The sequence below is a fragment of the Bufo gargarizans genome, chromosome 4 (assembly GCF_014858855.1).
Source record: "Bufo gargarizans isolate SCDJY-AF-19 chromosome 4, ASM1485885v1, whole genome shotgun sequence".
Taxonomy (NCBI): Eukaryota; Metazoa; Chordata; class Amphibia; order Anura; family Bufonidae; genus Bufo; species Bufo gargarizans.
In genome coordinates, this window is record NC_058083.1 from 465,838,443 (window position 1) to 465,863,514 (window position 25,072).

Here is a 25,072-nt window from a genome sequence, read left to right on the forward strand (position 1 = left end):
TAATTTACTATTCATAGCCAATCCTCATGATAGGTCATTCCTAGCACCCCCGCTGATCAGCTGTTTGTAGAAGCCACAGCACACTGTGAGCACTTAGGCCTCTTCCTAGGCCAGCGACGTCACCGTACAATTGGTCACGTGACTTAGTTGCAGCTCAGTCTCATTCAAGACAATGGGGCCGAGCCACAATACCAAGTACAGCCACTATACAATGTACGGCGCTGTGCTTGGTGAGCTGTCAGGATATCCAGTGAGCATAGCGGCCTCTTCAAAGAGCTGATCGGCAGGGGTGCTTGAATTTGGACCCCCACTGATCTCATATTGATGACCTATCTTGAGGATAATTTTTTCTTCTTTGTAGCTATCTTGAGGATAAGCCATCAATCTCAAATTCCCGGGGGAAAAAATACTGTAATGCAGCAATTTTACAGGAAATTCACAGCCATTCCTGAGGAGCCCTACCTGCCTATACAGAAAAGGTTTTCCTCCCTAGCATGCTAAACCAGTTAGTTAGGATCATTTTACAGAAGTCGTAGAGTAGGCGTACCAGAAAGAAGTCGGTCACCTCCAACAAGCACAATTAACTTCAGTACTACACGAATAGCACAAATTCTTATGTTGATGCTCATTCTTCATTGAAATAGACTGACATCCTGAGTGCATGTGCATAATGGAGAGGACTTTCTGAGCATGAGCTCAGAAGTCCTATCAATGTCTTACAGTGGCCACTTGTGGCTGTGTATCAGCAGAATGGAGGGTGGTATCAACATGAAAATGAGAGATGCCAATTTGGAGGTGAGAAATCAAAAAGGAAACCTATACAACTAAAATATAACCAAAAGGGAGGGGGTTTGTTTTTGTTTTTCACTGAAAACTTTACTAGAAATATTAGCAATGACTGTTCAGGACTAATTTCTTAAATCAGCATTTTAATTCCAGCATTCTTTTTCAGGACACTTGGATATTCATCAAGAGCTGGAGGATTTGGTTGCAGAGTTTGTCAAAGCAGAAGCAGCTATGGTATTTAGTATGGGATTTGCCACAAACTCAACTAACATTCCTGCGCTGGTTGGCAAGGTACGCCTTTATAGGAATATGTCAAAGTTACTTCAAAAGTTTTTTTTAATCCAAATATATAAGATCATTTTTTTCCCCCTTTTTTTGTAAATTATGTTAACTATTTATACGTCACAAGTAAGGATGAGTGAACCAGTTTGGACTGAACCGAGTTAGATCCAAAATTTCCTATTTTTGAGACCGCAGATGAACGCAAATCTTTCCAGGTTAGTTTCGGACAAATCCCCTAAAACAGTGAATCGCGCCATTTTAGTGCACATATTGGTGATAAAAAAAGCACTAAGGTGGAAGAAGAAGGGTTCTCACATGACCCTGAGAGGAAGTTGGGTGAAGAGCTTGCCCTGATTGGCTCATTCAGGCTGTCTGTCAGCCTGGGAGCCAATCAGTGCTGCAGCAGGCAGAGAGGTGCCCTAGAAGAACAAGCAGAACGCCATTCTGTGCTGGGCTGTGAATGAGGGTGAACCACTCTGGATCTCGTAGACCCAGTACCGAAGCCCGCTAGAGGGCACCAACATCTCTTGGTAGTCCTAGACTACGCCACTCGGTACCCGGAGGCGGTGCCACTGCGACGTACATCGAACAAACTCATAGCAAGGGAGTTAATGGAGATGTTCTCCAGAGTGGGGCTACCTAAAGAGGTTCTGACTGACCAGGGGACTCCTTTTATGTCCAAGGTCATGCAGGAACTCTGTCAGTTGCTGAACATCAAGCAGATACGGACGTCTGTCTATCACCCGCAAACTGACGGCCTAGGTTTAATAAAACATTAAAAACCAGACATCTACGTGGCCTGTTGGATATAGCCAAAGAGGCGTGGGATCAACAACCCACACCATATAAAAGCGTTATTGAATATGTTACCCAGATGCAGGAACGTATGGAAACCGTGTTGCAGCTGGTAAAGGAACATATGGGGGCAGCTCAGCGAGCTCAAAGTCGGGTGTATAATCAGCAGGCTCTGGTCTTGATCTTTAACCCGGTTTTGATTTTGGTACCGACAGTGAACAGTAGGTTACTGGCTAAGTGGCAGGGACCCTACGAGGTACTCAAAAAGGTTGGAGAAGTAAACTACAAGGTACACCAGCCAGGGCAGCGGAAGCTGGAGCAGGTGTACCATGTGAATTTGCTCCAACCTTGGAAAGATGGGGAAACCAGTACTGACGATAGCCCGTGGCTGAGTTTTCTAGGTGGAGAGGTTCCAGGACCCTCAGTCTGATGTAAGGGAAGTGGTTGCCACAGTGAAGATTGCTGACAATATATTTCAGTGGACCACGCAGTTTCTACCAGTAACCACTTCCTCCCAGAGTCATCCAACTTTAAACACACGGGTAAAACATTGATTCCCACAGACGTCTTCTCAAAAACTAAGTTCCCTGTGGAATGCCAAAAACCGCACTGATAGTGAAGTCTTGTGGACACTATTCACACACACTTGCACAGGTTGTACTCACAAGCGTAGAAGAAAACGCATGCACATCAATCAGATTATTAGTTTCTCTTTTCCTCTTGTAATTTGCACCCTTTAGTCACCGCTGCAAAGGAAGTGTAAATCCCATAAAACCAGCCCAATGGCATGAACATTTGGCTGGTTTTATGTGATTTATATGCTTTTATACACCTATGCTTGTGAGTATAATAAATTATTATACAGTAGAATTGCCTACAGGACTTCAATATTTGGAGCACACTTCCTTTGCAGCGGTGACTAAAGGGTGCAAAGTACAAGATGAATAGAGAAATTAATACTCTGATTGATGTGCCTGCGTTTTCTTCTACGCTTGTGAGTACAATCTGTGCAAGTGTGTGTGAATAGTGTCCACAAGACTTCACTATCAGTGCAGTTTTTGGCATTCCACAGGGCTGTTAGTGGTGAGAAGACGTCTGTGGGAATCGATGTTTTACCCGTCTGTATAAAGTTGGATGACTCTGGGAGAAAGTGGTTACTGGTAGAAACTTCCCGGTCCACTGAAATATATTGACTGTTTGTGAATACAACCCACTTCACATTTGGGACTCGCCTCACTTCAGGATTAAGGCAACGTATTTGAAGGAAAAAAAGTAGTTTATATTGCATGAAGATTGCTGACAGCCTCTCCTCTAAACAGACTCAGGAGGCCAGGGAGTTCGTCAGCAGGAACACGGACGTGTTCTCAGACATTGTCACTGAGCCTCAGGCCAAAATCCGGTTGAAACCATACTGGGTACCTGAGGCTCGGCGACGAGCCATGTCGTAGGAAGTGCAGCTAATGCTGCAACTAGACGTCATTGAGGAGTCCAAAAGTAAGTGGGCCAGTCCGATAGTCTTAATACCAAAGCCGGACGGGTAGTTATGATTCTGTAACGATTTCCGGAAACAAAACTAAGTCTCCAAGTTCGATGCGTATCCCAGTGCTGATTTGGGAGGTTAGGACAAGCCTGGTATTTTTCTGTTTTGGACCTCACCAAAGGGTACTGGCAGGTACCCTTAACGGAGGCTACCAAATAGAAAATGGCCTTCATTATACTAGAGGGGCTATGCCAGTATAAGATGTTACCCTTTGGTCTGCATGGCGCCCCTGCCACTTTCCAAAGGCTAATGGACATTTTGCTGCAACCACATTGTCTGTACGCTTCAGCTTACCTGGAAGATATTGTCATCCACAGTATCGACTGGGAAAGTCACCTGCCCAAAGTGCAGGCTGTAGTAGACTCCTTTCGAAAAGCTGGACTAACCGCTAACCCCAAAAAATCTGCGATAGGGTTAGAGGAGACAAAATGCCTGGGGTATGTCATTGGGCGCAGAGTGATCAAACCCCAAGTAAACAAAATAGAGGGGATAAGAAATTGGCCCCGACCTGTCACCACTAAATAAGTAAAGTCATTCCTATGAATGATAGGCTATTACATGAGATTTATTCCCCACTTTGCTACTGTAGCCGCGCCATTGACAGTGTTATTGAAGGGACACAAGTCAGTGATGGTTCACTGGAATGACCGGGTGGAAGAGGCTATCTCCGCTTTGAAGTCGGCCCTGTGTGGGTCCCCGGTTTTGATGACGCCCGGCTTCAAGCGGGAATTCATAGTACAGACGGACGCCTGTGAAGTAGGCCTCGGTGCTGTACTGTCTCAGGAAGTCAACGAGGAGGAGCATCCCGTTGTCTTCCTAAGCCGCAAGCTCACCCCAGGCGAGACCAGGTACAGTATAGTGGAGAGAGAGTACCTGCCTATCAAGTGGGCACTCGAGTCTCTCCGCTATTATTTGTTTGGGAGAACATTACACCTGGTGACTGACCACTCCCCTCTCAAGGGGATGAGCCAGGCCAAAGAGAAAAATGCCCAAGTCACCAGGTGGTTTCTGTCCTTACAAAACTTTAAGTTCTCAGTAGAACATAGGGTAGGCCGGTTGCAGGGAAACACTGCCGAGTATACTGTATGGCATGTGTTTACCCCCTGAGGATTGAACAAAGGGGGGAGGAATGTAAGAAGGTACAAGGAATCATTGTGGATGATAGGTACGTGTCACGGAGGTTCCTGGCTCCGGTGGAGTAAGAGCCGGTTTTTATGTGTCGGCAGCAGTTGCTGTTTGACACCTTGATACTTAGTATGGCTGTAATAGCTGATAAAGAAAAGTGCTGGATGGGTGACTACTCCCCATGTTCCAGGCCAGGTTTTGCCAGGCATAAAAACCAGCCAGCACAGCCAGGTGGGGATTACCGCTGTCTGACAGTGGAGCTCAGAAGGTCTGTGTGCTGTGATCTGAGGGCTGTGTTGGGGTCCACGGCTTGAGCCGGGCTGGAGGGCTTAGACCCCTGTGAGGGTGAACAGGCCGCCTAACGCCTGCCTGTGGACTTCCCAAAGCAGAACTTCCAACAGGGTGTGAAGTAACAACCAGGAAAAAAGGTGACTGTTTTGTATATGAAGTTTTCATGTGTGTGAACGATCACCAAGCAACTTGCATTTTTGTTTTGCTTTCACGTGTGAATAAACACTGATGTTTTGAACCAAGAACTTGTACTTTGCCTCTGTGCTGCACCCACTAATCCTAACTACCAGAGTGAATCCCCACAATATATATAAAATTACTGCAGCAATCTACCTGTGTGTAAATTTGAAATTGAACATCAAGCCTCAGGTCGTCTGTACAGGTGTTTTCAGTTTCAACACAGTGGCAATTTATTTTTAATTATTTTTTTATTAAGCAGCCGCACAGTTAGAATTTAAATTTTGGGGGAGATTGTTAGATGTAATTAAACCAGAATATATATGTGATTACTACAAGACTACCTGTGACAGCGATCTACCTGTGAGCACCAGGCCTCAATTGTTCGTTTCCAAGAATTCTATTTCCACATGGTTGAAATTTAAATGTTTTTTGAGACTTGTTCAATTTAATTAAACCAGCATATAGGTGATCAACACCAATTCACAGTCCAGCACACCAAAGTATCTGTGAGGGATAACGAATTTAGGCTTAAATCAGTTTCCCTTTATTTCTGTGTTTACAAACATGTTTCCATGGGTCCACTGGCACACTAGCCAGAATGGTCACCTGTATGCTTGCTTGCTTACGCAGTGACAGGTGTATTGTTGACATCAAGCAGTTTGATGATTACTGGACAGCCATGTTTTTAGACCCTCGCTACTAAGGCAAAATGGGGGAATGTTATCTTATGGCAGAAAGGAAGGAAAAATTACACAGGAAACACTGTGTACGCAGCTTGCTGCAGCTTATGGTGAGCAGATGCCTTCTGCCAGCATGTCTGAAAGGGTTGCCCCCTCAACCCCTCACAGAGTCACCCCCTCCCACCACCACGAGCAGCAAAAGCCACAGCAGCCATTTCAGCCTCCTCAACATGATGGAACAGTTTTTCCACGTCCCGTGCCCCGCTGAGCCCAGTCAACAAGCCGACAGCTCCCACCTCAACACCCAGATTCAGCCCTACCTAAGGCTACTTTCACATTTGCGTTTTTCTTTTCCGGCATAAAGTTCCGTCCTAGAGCCTCTATACCGGAAATGAACTGATTAGTTTTATCCCCATGCATTCTAAATGGAGAGCATTCCGTTCAGGATGCATCAGAATGTCTTCAGTTCTGTCTTTTTGACTGATCAGGCAAAAGAGAAAACCGTAGCATGCTACGGTTTTATCTCCGGCCCAAAAAACTGAAGACTTGCCTGAATGCCTGATCCGGTTTTTTTTTCCATAGGAATGTATTAGTGTCGGATCCGGCATTCAAAATAACGGAATGCCAGATCCGTCCCTCCATGCGCAGACCGGTAAAAATGTTAAAAAAAATCTAAACTGATCCATTTCTCCGTATGACAAACGGACAAATGGATCCGTTCTTGCAATGCATTTGTAAGACTGATCAGGATCCTTATCAGTCTTAAAATGCAATCAGTTGGTATACGTTTTGCCAATCTGCCGGATTCCTCTGCTGCAAGTGTGAAAGTAGCCTAAACTATGGCCAGTCTCTGTCGCATGCCCAGTTCCCTGACTCTGTGGATTTCTAGGCAGGCAGACTGGAACAGTGGCCCCAAATATCACAGCACACTCTCTATCTTCTTTCTTGCCCAACCTCCAGTGTCATCTCTAAAAGGGTTTTCAGTGCTGCGAGGGCGGGGCAGCCTGCCGGAATTCACAAAGGAGATGTGAAAGTAGCCTTAGATAGACCATAGGTTACATTACAATAAGTATTTTTTTCTTTGCCACTAGTGTCCGTTCTAAACAAGTGATTCTATGCACCAGTGATCCCATGTCCGAATGGGTAGCCTAAGTTTTTCAGCAATCGGCATATCACATTACAGTGTGCGACAGATAAATTGCATTAGCCAAAGAAGACCTCATAAAGATGACTCCTAGATGTCCCCCTTCTCTTCAACCTTGCACATACTACACATCTTCACTGCTTATATGTCACAGACGTTTCCGCGACATGTGGCAGGAGATCGGTGAGACTGGCAACACGTGGTTTGATCTGACAGGTTTTCTTGTGGAATAATAGGCATCTGTGTTGTTTCTGGTAATGGCCACACCCCTTGCCTCAGGTGTTGCTAATGTGGTCATTTCACCTTCCTGTTTTATTGTTGCTTCTCCCACAATGCTGTGTGGTTTATAGCTTCAGTTTCAGTTGTTGATAGCTGGTGCATGGATCTCGGTGGAGTTCCTGATGCTTCCATAGCCCCTTTGAAGTTAAGTCTTTCCTTTCCCTTTTTGTATTTTGTTTGGGTTCTGTGTGTTGCATTTCCCTATTGTTTGTTTTAGGCCTTAAGGAGACTTCTGTTTGTCCTTTCTTTTGGAGGAACAGGTAGTCTCGTCCCTGCCATTAGTACCAGGGTCCTATAGGGATAGATAGGGCTCTAGGTATTCCTGCGTATGAAAACACCTATCTCTGGGGTCTGTTCATACTGGTAGTCAGACAGGATTTTGGTTAGGGTTTTACTAGGAGGTGTCCATCTTCCTCCCCTAGTTCTTAGGCCTGATTCCCTGTCCCCCCCCCCCCCTTCCCTCTTATGCCAGGTGTGGTGTTTCCCTCCCACACCAAAACGTGACATTATAACATGTTACTTCACACCTTTGGCAGAGAGTCCAGATGATTTGAAGATTTTCAGCATTCTTGAGGCTGCTCCGAGCAGATGATTTTACGGTATTTCATGAACTGAATAACATCTGTAAGAATGTTCCCATTTTGGAAATGCAGAGTGAGATTGAACACCACAAATGATCAGCAGATATTAGAGAAAAAATTGTAGTGGGGCGGCTCACTATAGCCCAAAAAATGGAATGAGGTGCTCAATCCAAACAAAGCGTACCCAACGCTTGTAGTAGGAGTATGAGAATAAAGTGGAGGGATGGCACTCTGGTCATAGGTAGTGTATGGAAACAGGATATTTATTATTAAATGGCTAATTAAGCCTACTAGCAACAATAAAAAGTATAAAATTTGCAATAGTACAGTACAATAGAATATAAGTAGTAGGCCTGCAGTTAGATACTCCTAGGAGAAAAATAGGTATATATAGTAGTAGTACATATAAAATACTGTATATAAAATGTATTATTTAATAAATGGAATATAAAAAAAGATGTATATAATTAAAACATTAAGAAAAAAATTGAATAGAGGAAGTCTTGGGTAATAGTATGGTCAGAGTCTTGTAGACCTATTAAAAATTAATGTAGGTATCCAATCTAATAATGTCCCAGAAATAATAAATTCGATAGTATCCTAAGGAGAATAAATTGGATGAGGAGGAAAACCTCCTTTGGGAGGTGTAGAAATATACTTTTGTCCCAAATATATGAGCTCTAACCTCCAGTTAAGCGATAGTTCAGTGTGAGTGATGGTCACTTATATCTCAGATAGATAGTGTAGTTACCTCCAATTTCCTTAATAAGGAGTAGTCCAACAGTCATGGATTATAATGTAAAATGCTGCTGGTTGAGCAGGTACGTTACCCTCCTGAAGTAGGCTGGTGAGCGGCTCCCGATCGGTGTGCGGCGTCCACGTGTGTTGTTCCCACTCGCGGGGCTGAATGCTCTGCCTATTGGTTGCTGGAGGTGTTCGTCACTTCCGGTGACGTCACTTGTATTCACTGGCTTTCCCGCTCAATTCCCGTCGGCGTTCCACGTGGGGACCAGTGGCGGGAGAGCGGCTGAAGTTTTCAAAGAAGTTTTCAAATAAATATTTTGCTCCGGAGCTATATAGGTTTAGGATCCTTCTGGTGCTAGCTAGCTTTACTTGAGTATGGCTGCCTCAAAAAACATGGCAAATACTTGAAATGAATGTGTGACCATATAATACATGACTGGTTCTGTCAGCGCAGGAGATGCTCAGCCAGTGCTCCATCATTAGCAATATGGTGGTTATATGCCCTAATTGGCTTGTTTTGTTGAGACCCAATTAAATATAGGAGTGATTTTATATTTTTATGATAATTGTAATATTTATTAGGCTGGAAAAAAAAGTTTTTATTTTTAGCATATATTTTTTCTCTGCACTTGATTTTACATAAATTTGTATCCTGAGTAACCGTATTGCAATATCTCTCTGTGCTGTAATCATACCGTGAGGTCAGGAGGTACCCAGTGACATCTATAAATAAATCCAGTTCACGCTCCGACAATAAAAATATAAACAGCTACACTAATTAGTGATGACAAGCATTTGACGATTTCCCACAGGGGCCCTATTGTTGTGCTTTATGGAGGCAAGGAAAATGAAGCATAGTGGCACTAGACTGTTAATGGAGTGATCATTTATGTATCCTTAATGGCGACCTAATTGAGGCTTCTCTTTCCTCTGAAAAATTATCAGACAGGCTGAAAACTACTCATCTAGATTTTTATCCTCTGCCCCTACAAGATTTACAGTATGGAGTCTTGTTCTAGATAGAAATATACTGTTGTATGCCGGAATAGGACACATTGGATGGTGCATATACACTTTTGTTTCACCTAAGTGCATCTGGAAGGGATGTTTTTAGAATTCTTTGTTTGCACCTGGGTTAGAATCGTTTGCATGTTGGATTTCGGAAATTCAAAGAAGCAAAAGGCAACTTCGAGGGCGACTGCTCTGATGTCCGAAAGGCTGCACACACGTCAAGATGAAATTAGAGGTGCTGAGAACCTTTATTATCTACAATGTATTATCACGTTTCAACCAGGGAGTCGGGTCTTTATCAGATGATGAAGATCCCATTTTGGGGTTGAAACATATTATACATTGCAGATAATAAATCTTGTAAGCACCTCTAACTTTATCTGGATTTTTGCACATCCTTTGGGGCATCAGAGCAGAATGGAAGTTTTTCCATTTTTTTTAATCAATTTCTCTGCACTCTAGAGACCTCCAGGAGGCTTTTTAATGGTGGAAATGTTGCGGGTCAAAATCCCTACCATTTGGTCTAATTTCACCACTAAATTCTTTTTATAGAGCTATGGCTATAGCTTACACTCCATACCAGAATGCAGAATTCAGTTCTGCTTGGTTGCATTTTTGAGTGCGTCATTGGATGCGAAGCAAGACTGATACGGCATGAAACACAATGTAAGTCAATGATGCTGGATCCGTTTTCTCTGACACAAAAAAAAATGGATCTTGCACCCATTGACTTACAATGGTTTCAGTGCCGGATCCGTCTAAGTTACTTTAGAGATAATACAACCGGATCCATGCTTTTCCAGCATAAAAGCAGATGTCAAAGTAGCCATAGTTTTTTTCTCTCCTCTTTTTTTCCCACAATGCCTTTTAAAGGGCTCCATACATTGCATGGACTGCTATTCATTTGAATGGCCAGTGTTGTGTGACCACTACAGAGGGATTAGAAGTCAGAAGCATGGTGATCTGCTGATCCCCACGACAGCTTCTTTTGTTAAATTAAGCTAGGTTTGTGAGACAACCCATTTAAAATGGGTTGTCTCACTTCAACAAATGCCATTTAACATGTAGACAAAGTTAATACCAGGCACTTACTAAGGTATTGTGATTGTCCATATTGCCTCATTTGCTGGCTGGATTCATTTTTCCATCACATTATACACTGCTCATTTCCAGGAGTTATAACCACCCTGCAATCCAGCAAAAGTGGCCGTGCTTGCACACTATAGAAAAAGGCTCCAGCCTCTCTAGTGGTCAGGACCATGGGAGTGCTTATAGGCATGCTTGCGCAGCAAGTCACATCATCCCGGCCACCTCGGGTCTGTGCTGCATCGGTAGCCATAACCCTGGAAACATGAAAAACTGAATGACTCAATCCAGCAATTTCATGAAAATACCGTACAGTTTTTCTGTATTTCACTATTTATTTTATGTTTCCTTTGAGCCTAAACTATTTCAGTTGAGCTTAAAAGAGTAGTCCCAGAAAGAAAATGTGTCTGATTGGTGGGGTCCAACTACTGGGAACCACACAAATCATTAATAAATGGAGTCCCATGTTCCCCCGTTAGAATGGACATACAATCCAATCAAGCTCTATTAGACTGATGGACATAGCTGAGCGCTCTACCACAGTCACTTAGACTTTAAATGAATTGGTAGTGCACATGCTAGAGAGCCTGTCCATTCAAACAGACACATCACCTACCCTGGGAGGCAAGCATGCAAAAATTGCTGTGAAAAATGGTCTTCTATAAGGCATAGGGTCACAATACATAGAATATAGGTTAATTGAAAATCCCTTACAAACATTGCCGACCATAGGTGGTCTTTTGTTGAGGCTTTACTTCTTCAATAAAACTTGTTAGATTAGATGGCGACGTGTCATGCCTTCATCTCGTTGTATGGAGTTTCTTTGGTCTGCTTTGACATATTTTTTTCCTAACTACACATAAGTAAAACTATTTTTCTCAGTAGAAGAACATGTTTCTAGATCCCAAATTTCAAGAGCCTCACCCAGATATTTTAGAAATGCCTTTGTGTTTGGATAAACCTTATTTCCTGCAAAACATTCCTATTGCCGATCCAACTGTGATGTTTCCTCTGATTGTATTACTATAGGAGGTAACAGAATTGTGGAGGTGTTTTGATCTCAGTTATTTAATTTGGCCATTGCTGCTGTTTGGGGTAGATCAACAGACAAGTGATATTCAAGAAGAGCGTTTTATGAATATAATGTTTGTGGTCTGCTAAGTTTCATAGAACTTCCATATTTTTTATAATAATCAGTGAGTGATTGTAAAAAAAAAAAAAGTGTTAAAAAAACACTAATTTAAATTTTTCATCACTTGTAAGTGAATGGGACTTGTCTACTCAAATGAATGGGACTGAGCTGCAATACCCAGCATAGCCTATAGAGTGGCACTGTTAAAATAAGACCTTTTATTTTAATCTCATAAATCCTTTAAGGGTTTATTCACCTTATTATTATTTTTTTGCCTTAAAGGGGTTTTGTCACTTCAGCAGATATAATTTATTATGTAGAAAGTTAATACAAGGCACTTAATAATGTATTGTGATTGTCCATATTTCCTCCTTTGCTGGCTTAATTCATTTTTCCATCAGATTATACACTGCTCGTTTCCATGGTTACTACTACCCTGCAATCCTGCAATCCAGCAAAGGTGGTCATGGAAAAATAACCAGCCTATGTGCACTCCCACGGTCCCGTCCACCAGTGAGGCCCGTTCTTTTTCCTATAGTGTGCAAGCACGGCCACCACTGGTGGATTGTGGGGTGGTCATAACCGTGGAAACAGTGTATAATGTGATGGAAAAATGAATCCAGCCAGCAAAGGAAGCAATATGGACAATGACAATACATTAGTAAGTGGCCTGTATTAACTTTCTCTACATGATAAATGCCACTTGCTGAAGTGACGCAACCCCCTTAATTTCGTTCTGAAAGCCATGGCGATACCGTTGCATGACACGTGAACAAACCCGATAATGAATCTTCTATCCCCATGAGTAGGCAACAGTTGTTCCTAATGTCCAAAATAACACAGGGCTTCTTGGAGAAATAAGCTTTAGGTTCTTTTTGTGGACTATATTCAAATTACAGCACAACTGGGAGGTTTCTGGTATTTTATTAAAGCTGCCATTCAAAATCCCATTCTTCTCCCCTGTCTAGTTAGTACAGTTATTTTATTTTTGTCTAATTATTTTTTTTGTACCAGTAATTTTATTTAATTTTTTAGGGTTGCCTTATTTTAAGTGATGAGCTGAACCATACTTCTCTAGTTCTCGGTGCTAGACTTTCAGGAGCAACCATCAAAATTTTCAAGCATAACAGTAAGTGCCTACTTATCGTCTGTTGCCCAATGTACGGGGTTAGAGGATCATTAAAATTACCATATTATTAATTCTCATAAAATTTCTGACATTTCTAGATAATTATTGATATCTAGCATCAGGACAGGTCATCAATATCAGGTCTGTGGGGATGCAGCATCAGCACCAGAAACAAGTACAGTGGACGGAGCCAGAAGCAGAAAGCTCCGTCCACAGTGCACTGGCTTTGCCGGGTTACTGCAGCTCACCTTCTATTCAGGGGAATGTGTGTTACACAGTGAATGGAAACTACACAGTGAATGGATGGAGTCTTCTGCTTCCACCTCCATCTTTTACCGAAACAGCTGAGTGGTGGGGCTGATGAGTGTTGAACCCAAACTGATCTAATAAACCACCAGCAAAATGGTGGTTATGACTTACACTTACCTAATTTCTTGTTATAAGAAAAAAACAAAGGGGCTTCAGTATGTTGATGATCTATCTGGATAGGCCATCAATATGATTTCTGAGGGTGACTCTCTGCACCCTCAACAATCAGCTGGTTGAAGGGGCTACCATGCTTGAGCACTGTTTCTTTATTCCCTTGAATTGGATAAACCTGCACCATTGCCGCTAAGTAGACATCTTGCCGACAGACAGGCTCATGTAAATAATGAAGAGGCTGCAGTGGTCCCACAAGCATCAGGAACCATTAACCAGCTGATCAGTGGGGTTGCTGAAAGACAGCACCAGAGAGATCTTATATGAAGAGTCTATCAATAGGATAAGCCATTAATATTCTAAACCCAGAAAATCCCTTTAAGGTTCATAAGAGAAGTCTTGGACCTCAAAGTAGAAACTGCCTTTCATGGATTTCTGAGCATGCGTGATTACTGCAGGTACAATCGCTTACACATCTCCCCACTCCAGGGAATCTCTTTCCTAAGGGATCATCATTACTGTCCTCTGCTTAGACATTCACATAGAAGCAATTACTCTCCCCACTGCCAATCCTATGGGTGCATGTAGGGACCAAACTTCATCATTCAGCCCCTCCAGGTTAAACTCATGTTGACGGATGGCTGGAAACATTGTTGTTTGTAGATAGATGGAAACACACCTCTAAATGTAGAATTACAGAAAAGACACTACGTGGAATCAGATTTATGACAGTTTCCACCTAAATAGATCATCTCTCTAATAACCTTCCTGGCCAAAAGATCATTTGGCCAGGATCCAAAGTTGCACTTTCTAAATATGCTGAAAGCCTTTAACTTGAAGCTCCTGAGCTCCAGTGCAAAATCTGTAAAAGGACCTTCCCACCCTACCCCAAGTGTCATGTATAATACAGCATTTTATATGCCAGAGGAACCTATAGGTCCCTAAGGCACACTAGAACTGATAAAACTGCTGACCTTGCACGCCATATAGCAGGCATGGCCAACCTGAGACTCTCTAGCTGTTGTAAAACTACAACTCCCACCATGCCCTGCTGCAGGCTGATAGCTGTAGGCAGTCTAAGCATGCTGGGAGTTGTAGTTTTGCAACAGCTGCCTCAGGTTGGCCATGCCTGCCATATAGCTATGCCCTTCAATATCACACTACAGGTGAAACTCAAAAAAATTTTATATCGTGCAAAAGTCCACTTATTTCAGTAATGCAAAATACAAACCGGATTCCAAAAAAGTTGGGACACTAAACAAATTGTGAATAAAAACTGAATGCAATGATGTGGAGATGGCAAATGTCAATATTTTATTTGTAATAGAACGTAGATGACAGATCAAACGTTTAATCCGAGTAAATGTATCATTTTAAAGGAAAAATACGTTGATTCAAATTTTCACGGTGTCAACAAATCCCCAAAAAGTTGGGACAAGTAGCAATAAGAGGCTGGAAAAAGTAAATTTGAGCATAACGAAGAGCTGGAAGACCAATTAACACTAATTAGGTCAATTAGCAACATGATTGGGTGTAAAAGGAGCTTCTCAGAGTGGCAGTGTCTCTCAGAAGCCAAGATGGGTAGAGGATCACCAATTCCCACAATGTTGCGCAGAAAGATAGTGGAGCAATATCAGAATGGTGTTACCCAGCGAAAAATTGCAAAGACTTTGCATCTATCATCATCAACTGTGCATAACATCATCCGAAGATTCAGAGAATCTGGAACAATCTCTGTGCGTAAGGGTCAAGGCCGTAAATCTCGTGATCTCCGGGCCCTTAAATGACACTGCACCACAAACAGGAATGCTACTGTAAAGGAAATCACAGAATGGGCTCAGGAATACTTCCAGAAACCATTGTCAGTGAACACAATCCACCGTGCCACCCGCCGTTGCCAGCTGAAACTCTACAGTGCAAAGAAGAAGCCATTTCTAAGCAAGATCCACAAGCTCAGGCGTTTTCACTGGGCCAGGGATCACTTAAAATGGAGTGTGGCAAAATGGAAGACTGTTCTGTGGTCAGACGAGTCACGATTCGAAGTTCTTTTTGGAAATCTGGGACGCCATGTCATCCGGACCAAAGAGGACAAGGACAACCCAAGTTGTTATCAACGCTCAGTTCAGAAGCCTGCATCTCTGATGGTATGAGGTTGCATGAGTGCGTGTGGCATGGGCAGCTTGCATGTCTGGAAAGGCACCATCAATGCAGAAAAATATATTCAGGTTCTAGAACAATATATGCTCCCATCCAGACGTCATCTCTTTCAGGGAAGACCCTGCATTTTTCAACAAGATAATGCCAGACCACATTCTGCATCAATCACAACATCATGGCTGCGTAGGAGAAGGATCTGGGTACTGAAATGGCCAGTCTGCAGTCCAGATCTTTCACCTATAGAGAACATTTGGCGCATCATAAAGAGGAAGGTGCAACAAAGAAGGCCCAAGACGATTGAACAGTTAGAGGCCTGTATTAGACAAGAATGGGAGAGCATTCCTATTTCTAAACTTGAGAAACTGGTCTCCTCGGTCCCCAGACGTCTGTTGAGTGTTGTAAGAAGAAGGGGAGATGCCACACAGTGGTGAAAATGGCCTTGTCCCAACTTTTTGGGGATTTGTTGACACCATGAAATTCTGATCCAACATATTTTTCCCTTAAAATGGTACATTTTCTCAGTTTAAACTTTTGTTCCGTGATTTATGTTCTATTCTGAATAAAATATTAGAAGTTGGCACCTCCACATCAATGCATTCAGTTTTTATTCACGATTTGTATAGTGTCCCAACTTTTTTGGAATCCGGTTTGTAAAAGGAATTGCATTAATGCAGCTTAAAATTCGAATTTTGTGAAAAGGTTCAATATTCTAGGCTCAAAGTGTCACACTCTAGTCAGCTAATTAATCCATACCCCCTGAGCAAAGGGGACCTCAAACATTTGGGGTTACATAAGCTGTAAGCCATAATCATCCAAATTATTAAAATAAAGGCTTCAAATATCTCGATTTGCAGGTAATGAGTCTCACATATGTGAGTTTCACCTTTTAAGTTGCATTACTGAAATAAATGAACGTTGCACGATATTCCAATTTTTCGAGTTTCACCTGTATATATCTTACTGTAGCAGTTAAAATATCAAAAGAATGAGTGAAGTGCAAAATGGCTTGTGTAATGAAATATCTTATTTTCAATTAAAGTCACCTTCCCAGCAACCTTTACTGCAACAGCAACTTTTACTGACTTTTTGGGTACGGTATATCCACCTGGCAGATTTTGACAAAATCCTCTACATATCCCAGAGCAGAAACCAGCATGGCTTGTGTTGTGGTTTTCAATTTAAAATGCTGCAGTCCTGCTCTTAGTTTAGCTCCTTTGAACTTCGAGCAGACGCCTGCCACGCTTTTCCATGGTGTCGGCGGTGTGCGGTCTGGAAAACCGCACATTAAAATAAACATTTGAAACAATTGGAGGCAGTTTCAGTGCAGAATATGCTCTGAAATACAGGGTGGATTTCCTGCAATGGAATTTCTGTTGTGGATTTGCCGCAGATTTCACCCTATTCATAAATCCAAATCTGCAGCGTATTCATCCAATGTCAAAATTGTAAGTATTCAATATGGACAGCATTAATGAAAAATAGATTTGGAACAATGTTGCCAAATCCAGTGTGATTTCAAGGTCCTCTATTTAGGGTGGGGCGTTACTACCCCTGAAAAAAAGCCAGCAATCCTTGGATCTGTCCAATACGTGGTTTCTGCAAATTTTGCGCAAAACACCACTTAAATGGCCTACAGGCTTTGTTCAATTCCCTTTAGAGTTTTTAGTCTGGCCATGGTGACCAGACTTAAAGGGGACATGGGACCGCAATCAGATGAGCCATGATGTGTCTTCTAATGGGGCAAATAGATTTCATTTTATTTTAATGGGAAAAATAAAATATTCCAGCAGACTACGCATTACTGGCTGTCACTGACCCTAGGCCCATGTGAACATAGTTGGGCAAGGAAGATCAGAAGTCCAGCTATAAAAAAAGCTAGTCTGTGTCACATTCTCCTACGATGACTCCGTATTTATGAAGTGCCATTAACCTTTGCCGTAGTTAACCATTCACTTTATACAAATGTAGCACATTCACTAACGTTTTACTTAGAATTTATGAAATAAGGGTTAGGCCATCTTTTTAGGAAAGCCGTTTATATCGCACTATGACCTTAACCTAATAAGTGAACTATTACACTTAGAGAAAATCTATATACTATTGATGTGTTACATGTACACTCTATGTACACAGTATTCATTGTCAAAGATCGTCTATGACGTGATGGCCATAAAATATTCACTGGTGACATTTAACTGGTCAAATGAATAACATGGTTTATCTTGTAGCAGTGGCACTGGTCAAGGAGTGGGATATATTAAAGGGGTTGTGAGGACTACAGATACTGAGACCTTATCCCCAGGATAAATATCGGATTGGTGTGGGTCCGACACCCAGCATCCCCACCCTTCTGCTGTTTCAGGCAGCCATAGCATCAGAAACTATACAGTGCATGGAGCCGAAACAGAAGGCCTTGTACACTGTGCAGCTGTCTGAAGCCAATCTTTTTTTGCAAATGGATTGTATTGTCTACATTATATACACAAATCAGCCATAAAGTTAACACCATTGTCTGGTGAAGTAAATATCATGTAACAATAGCCCAAATGGAAGGATATATTAAAAGGGTTATCCAAGACTTAAATTCACCCCATATGCCATCATAATGAATATACTCACGTGGCTTCCCGCTCCCTGCGCCACTCCTGGTCCCCACACCGCCGCTGCTGCTTCTCCCCATGCACGGATGAAAACATCTGGTGTTGGGGGTGGGGGAGCAGCCAATGACAGGTGGGGACGGCTAGCATAGCGGGTGATGCTAGGGAGGCTTTTCCCCATCTGCCATTGGCTGCCTGCCCCCCCCCCCCCCAAACACCAGATGTTTTCATCCGCGCATGGGGAGAAGCAGCAGCGGTGCGGGGACCAGGAGCGGCGAGGTAAGTATAATCATTGTGAGGGGCCTGGGCATATGGGGGGAATTTAATAGTCTTGAATAACCCCTTTAAAGGGGTTGTCCAGGGTACAGATCAGATTAGGAGTGGTCTGACATCCGTCGTCCCCACCTAGGAGATATTTTGGGCAGCCACAGCACCAGAACCTATATATACAGTGTACAGAACCGAAACAGAAGACTCCATACACTGTGTGGTTTCTGGCGCCAGTGCTCGAAGATGCGAAATAACCATTAGAAGTAGACCTTACTGGGAAGTGACTCTAAATAGGGTCTTTTGCAGGATCATTGCACGTTATTGTGTCACACATTGGCCAGCCAGAAGATCCTTTGGTTGCTTAGTCCAACCCTTGGTACTCAACAGAAGGGGGTAGCTTTTGCATCCCACTCTTTACAGTATATTCATAAAAATTTAGATTAAAATACTCTCATACAATTCAGTGTCCTGCCTCACTCTTAGAATGCAAAATATTAATTGTGGCCTTTTTGTTAAACTTTATCTTATCACTAGTAATAAGTCAAAGCAATTGGACGTGTTGTGTTTCTTCTTGAAGATGTCTCGCTAGTCATTCAACTGGCTTTCTCAATTAAAATGGCTTGTATGAGAATTCTACTGCATTAATTATGGGAGAAATCTCGAACAAACCCCTTCTAATTGAGGAAGCAAGTCAGCTGACTAGCAATATATCTTCAAGACAAAATACAAGTCCAGTTGCTCAGACTTATTACTACTGATATACCATGACGTGGATGAATGAGAACCTTCACAGAATTATTTTGTACTGTTCACGATGGTCTGCATTTCTTCGTATTTTCAGCTTATCTGTTTAAAGGGGTTGTCTCACTTCAGCAAATGGCATGTATCATGTAGACAAAGTTAATACATGGCACTTACTAATGTATTGTGATTGTCCATATTGCCTTCTTTTCTGGCTGGATTCATTTTTCCATCACATTATACACTGCTGGTTTCCATAGTTATGACCACCCTGCAATCCAGCATTGGTGGCCTTGCTTGTACACTATAGGAAAAAGCGCCAGGCTCGCTGGTGCCAGAACTGGTGTGGAGTGCACATAGCATGATTATTTTTGCTATAGTGTACAAGTACGACCACCGTTGCTGGATTGCAGGGTGGTCTTAAAGCCTGGAAACAAGCAGTATATAATGTGATGGAACAATGAATCTAGCCAGAAGAGGAGGCAATATGGACCACAATCACAATACATTAGTAAGTGGCTTGTATTAACTTTCTCTACATGATATATACCATTTGCTGGTGAGACAACCCCTTTAAATCTATAAATTGATTTTCTGCGAACATTGACTTCCAGACTAAGGGTATTTTCACACTTGCGGCAGAGGGTTCCGGCAGGCAGTTCCGTCAAAATGTATGCAAACTGATGGCATTTGTCAGACGGATCAGGATCCTGATCCATATGACAAATGCATTGAAATGCCAGATCCGTGTCTCCGGTGTCATCCGGAAAAAACGGATCCGGCATTATTTTTTTCCCACATTTTTTGCGGTCTGAGCATGCGCAGACTGCAATGCCGGATCCGTTTTGCCTGAACACTCGGGGCCGGATCAAGTGTTCTGGAATTTTGGACGGAGATAAAACCGCAGCATGCGGTATTATCTCTGTCCTGAAAAGGCAAAAAGACAGACCTGAAGACATCCTGATGCATCCTGAATGGATTATCTCCATTCAGAATGCATTAGGATAAAACTGATCAGTTATTTTCCGGTAAAGAGCGCCTAGGACGGAACTCAATGCTGTGAATGTACCCTTAAACTTTGTGTGACAGATGACATTTGCCTGATTTACTTTTAGTAGATACCAATTCCATTATTTAAGATATCTAAGATGTGTTATAAATGACTTTGTATAAAGTATAATCAGAAAGAAATTAAATTAAAACATTGTTTTTGAACGACCTTGCACAGCTACAAACAGCTAAAAAGGGTCTATCACATGAAGAAAACCCTGTATGTCCTGTTAGGGTATTTGGAAGTCAAAAAGGCAGAGTGCTATGCTGTTCAACAAGAGTGGCAGTCCTGCCCTTCCTCATTTTAGGCCAGGGCTACACCTAGACTTTTTGTATCACTACTAGTTGATTTTCTACAGCTGCAATCCAAAAGTGATCCAAGAAGTCTAGGTGTAGCTCCAGCCCTACCAGGTTGCCATGCACCTGATATATTTATTGTAGACCATAACTTCCTCCAGCAAAAAAATCTGATCATGGTAGTTCAGTGCTTCGCACTGGTGTCTTGCAGTACTGGGATCATAGACTCAAATCTGACCAAAGAACAACATCTGCATACAGTTTGTGTACCATGCCATGTATCAGCTCTGCTCTTATCAAAACTGGTGTAAAGGGAAACTAGCTTAGATGCCCATGGCAACCAATCAGATTCCACCTTTCATTTTCCAAAGGAGCTCTGAAAAAATGTAAGGTGGAATCTGATTGGTTGCAATGGTCAACTAAGCCCTTTTTCCTTTTCACCGGTTTTGATAACTCATCCCCTATGTCTCATGCCTCCTTATCTCTCTTATTACATTTTATTTCTGAAGAGCTCAAAACAATCTTGGTGACCATATTCTTCCAGTACTTTCTTCAGGACTCTTTATTAATCACAGAGAGCGAAGACTTGGGTGCAGAGTAATGCATGGCTTTGGTGATGCAATTTCTTAAGCAAACCCTAGCCCTGACTGAATATATATACACGATGAGACGTTGACCTGCACGTATGGGCAAATGTGTCACATTGAATGAAGGACCTTGTTTTACTATAGTTGTAACACATTTATACCTGCCTTTGTGCTACAGTAAAATCCATCTCTATAATTCCTTTATGGGCTGGGTTCATCACAACGAGAGCCTCTCTAGCTACTAGACAGGTCCTGCCTACTTGAGAAACCCTGGCGCGGTGCTCAGGCTCAGACATGTCATCCACAGTAGGATATGTTGACTAATCTCTCAATTTTACATCAGTATGAGGGTTTACTAAGACCGCAGAGTTCACCTGCCTTTGCTAATATTATTATATTGGTTATCACATCCACATAATTGCTATCTTGTGTAGGATGTCTATTGTGGTACTTGTGGTTCGCTGTGGGCATCCTCCACTGTATGCATTTTTGCTGGGGATCGCCATTAGCAACGGGCCACAAGTGCAGGATTTGCTCCCCTATATATATGCACAACCACATGTGGGTTTGAGGACTACCTGCCTGTTTAACACCATGCCATTTTTTCAGTTTGTTTAAACTGTGTTTCCACATATACGTCACTGAATCCCTGTTCTATTAATTTTTTAGTTATCCTTGACTAACAGAGGTACGTGATGACCACTGATGGCTACCATTGTAGTTCCCATAAGGGTGGCCAACACTATGACAATCCATTTAAAGTCTGTATAAAAATTGGTGGTCAATGGGCACTGTAGTGACCTTCCTCAGAAGTTGATACCCTCAAGAAGTTTCAAGACCCCCCAAAAAATCTGAAATGACTGTACATATTTAAAGAGGTTGCTTTCTGAAGTTCACAGTTATTAGACAAGGAGTCTCCTATTTACTACTAGTCATAGCAGAGAGGGGTTACACAAACCATCTCTCCCTGTTAAGGGTTCCTCATGCTCATTCATTATATGGAGAACACAGAGATCTGTGTAATACTTAAATGAGTCATACAAGAAAAACTTGGCTGCTTTCTTTTTACAAACAGCTCTGCACCTGCCCACGTGTGGTGTAGGTTATCACAGTACAGCCGTATTTGCTTCAATAATGCTAAGCTGCAATACCAGACTCAATCCATAGACTGATGTGGAGCTGTTTCCATGTTTTTCTAGGGACTCCCACCGCCATAAAAACTGGATTTTTTTTTTTTTTTAAAGGGGGGAATTAGAAAAAAACACGGCTGATGCCTTCCAGTAAAACTATGATACCTGCCAATGGGTTGTGTCTGGTATTGCAACACACAATTTCATTGAAATTGCCAAATGAGTTGCCAAACTGCACGTATGAACAGGGGTGGTGTTGTTCTTGAGTGAAAGCAGACAGGTTTTTCTAATCCTGGAACACTCTTTAAATGGATTTTCCTAGATATATTTAATAATGATCCAACACCCGGGACCCCCACCGATCAGCTGTTTGAGAAGGCACCAATGCTCATAGTAGGGAAATCTGAGAGATGGCCACGGTGATACTGCTTTCTCAAACAGCTGATCAATGGAGGTCCCGGGCGTCGGACCCACCGATCAGATACTGATGACCTACCTAGAGAATAGGTCATCAGTGTAAAACTCCCAGAAAACCCCTTTAACACCCATCTGCTAGGACTCTGTTCACACTATCATTCCAACATGTTACCTTTTGCCGTCATCAAAATGACCATCAGTTATTAAAATGTATGTGACTTAAAGTGGAAGCTTCCAATACTGAAAGATTTGTTAGATCCTGACCCTATATTGTGTCCATCCCACCTCAAAGGGGGTTTGCTAGCAACAAGTTTGCAATACCCTTACCGTTCCAAAGTCATGTGGATCGCCTTCTCTGGAACCTGTTCACATGATGCCCCTTTTCTAAAAACCCTGCTTCCAACAATGTCATATTACTTACCAGGTTTCAAGTACGGGCTTTGGATGGTACATCACTTCCACTGTTGACAAGACCTCTGCTATTGAACTTCCTAGTGTATGCACAAACTCCTAAATCCATCTCATCCTTAATTGTTCTGCTCTCAGTCACAGTGAAAATAGCATCCTGTCCATAGTCCAGACCAGAAACCTGGTAAAAGACGTAACATTGGCGGAACCAAGATTTGACATTACTGGGTTTCGTGTGCCCACCTATACCTAGGTTGAACTTGATGGACGTTTGTCTTTTTACAACCGTATTAACTATGTAACTATGGGTTCCTGAGAGGCCAATTCACGTGACTTCGAAGCAGTAAGTATATTAAAGACTTTCCTCTACAGGGATGTTAAGAGTAATTAAAGTGGCTTTGCAGGATCCACTGGTCCCAGAGAACCCCTTTAATGCATGGAAACCTTTTTTCTTAAAAAATTGCATATTCAACCTCTCAATGACATTACACCAATGTCTGCCCTTTGCTGACTCACATGACAATAGTTTTCTTTTGCAATGTCTTGACATCTGAAATGTTATTGTGCACTGACATTTCTAGAGTTCACCCAACATCCTCTTGGAATGCAAACACATCCCGACAGTGTGTGGTATTTAACATTCTGTACCATCATTAGGAGATTATTGTGGAGAATTATTATTTGCAGGCTACAAAAGGGTTACCTGTCAGTCCCTATACAACTTTTTGTTTGAGGAACACTACAGGAAAAACTGATGCCCTCTGTAATGCCTAATGGAGGTCTTCAAGAGTTATACAGAGCCTCTGTTTTTCTTGGAATTTTCCTTTAACATTTACCTGTATGCTGCACCTGCAGTTTCATTTGTTACATTTGTGTTCCTTTCATTTCAATGACACTAGCGCCACCTAGAGGGTCATTTTACATTTTATCACACTACAATAACACACACCTGAATATATAATACATGAAAGTTTTTTCAGTTTTCTGTGGGTTGGAGTCTTTATATTGGAATCTCCACCAGTTTCAAGAATGAAGAGACTAAATAAGGGGGAGATTTATCAACACAGTGACTCAGTGGTTAGCACTGGTGCCTTGCAGCACTTGGGTTCTAGGTTCCAAACCGACCAAGATAACATCTGCATGGACTTTGTATGTTCTCCCCGTGTTTACGCTGGTTTTCTCCTACACTCTAAAAACATACTGATAGGGACCGTAGATTGTGAGCCCACTGGGGACAGTGAGTGATGATAATGTCAGTAAAGTACAGAGGAATATAGCAGCGCGATATAAGTAAGTAAAATAAATAAATCATGGAAAACAGACTTGTTTGCCCATAGCAACCAATCATATTCTACCTTTTATTTTTCAGAGCTCCTTTGGAAAATGAAAGGTGGAATCTGATTGGTTTGCTATGGGCAATAAGAAAGTTTTCCTTTGTACCAGTTTTGATACATCTCCCCCTAAATGCGCCATTAATAGCCACAAACCTTTTTGGCTCAGACTTAAATTTCAGAGACATTCTGAGAGTAGAATTGTCCTCAGTGGAGCCATGTCAGGTGGGCACTTTAAACCTTTAATAAAAATCTAATACTTTTTCTGAAGAACTGTGTCAGAGATATATACATCTCTAATCTGGTCCTGCGTGTGGGTGTATTACTAAGTACAGTACCAATATAAATTCTGTGCCGAGATAGCAATCCCCGGCTATCCCCTCTACATGCATACGCACTGATGAGACCTGAGAAAGGTCACCACGACCGAAACGTCGTCATCCTCATTATGTTGAGAAACGATTCTTGAAATAATGAATGTCCTCCCTTTCTTTTCATTTTTTGCTGAGACAATGGAAATTATGTACAAATATCTCAACAAAGATTAAACAAGATATAATTTTAATCCACATTTGTGTGTGCACTGAATTTATATCAAACTTGAATTGGGTTGTAGCACCCTTTTTGATTGCATCACACCCTACATGATGTGCTTCTCCAATATCTCTCCACTAAATACAGTACCATCACCCTTTCTTCTTGTTAGTATTATCTAATGATATATCGCTTGATCACATAATCACTACTCTTCAGAGTTTGTCAAATGACCTTATCAGCTTGACCATATTCTTCTAAGATGTTAGCAGTTCATGCTTTGCTGTCTTTTATATTTATATTATATGACTATTCATCATATGAAAAACCTATATCATAATAAAAATT

The 25,072-nt window shown here is 42.0% G+C and overlaps 1 protein-coding gene across 1 annotated transcript in view; it reads left to right on the forward strand.

Annotated features, from left to right (window-relative positions):
- Positions 1 to 25,072, forward strand: part of LOC122934354 (serine palmitoyltransferase 3-like) — a 68,367-nt gene that overhangs the window by 32,860 nt on the left and 10,435 nt on the right. Inside the window, exons 5-6 of the mRNA XM_044289754.1 lie at positions 953 to 1,077; positions 12,692 to 12,785. Coding sequence (XP_044145689.1) covers positions 953 to 1,077; positions 12,692 to 12,785 — 219 coding nt within the window. The remainder of the gene's footprint in view (positions 1 to 952; positions 1,078 to 12,691; positions 12,786 to 25,072) is intronic.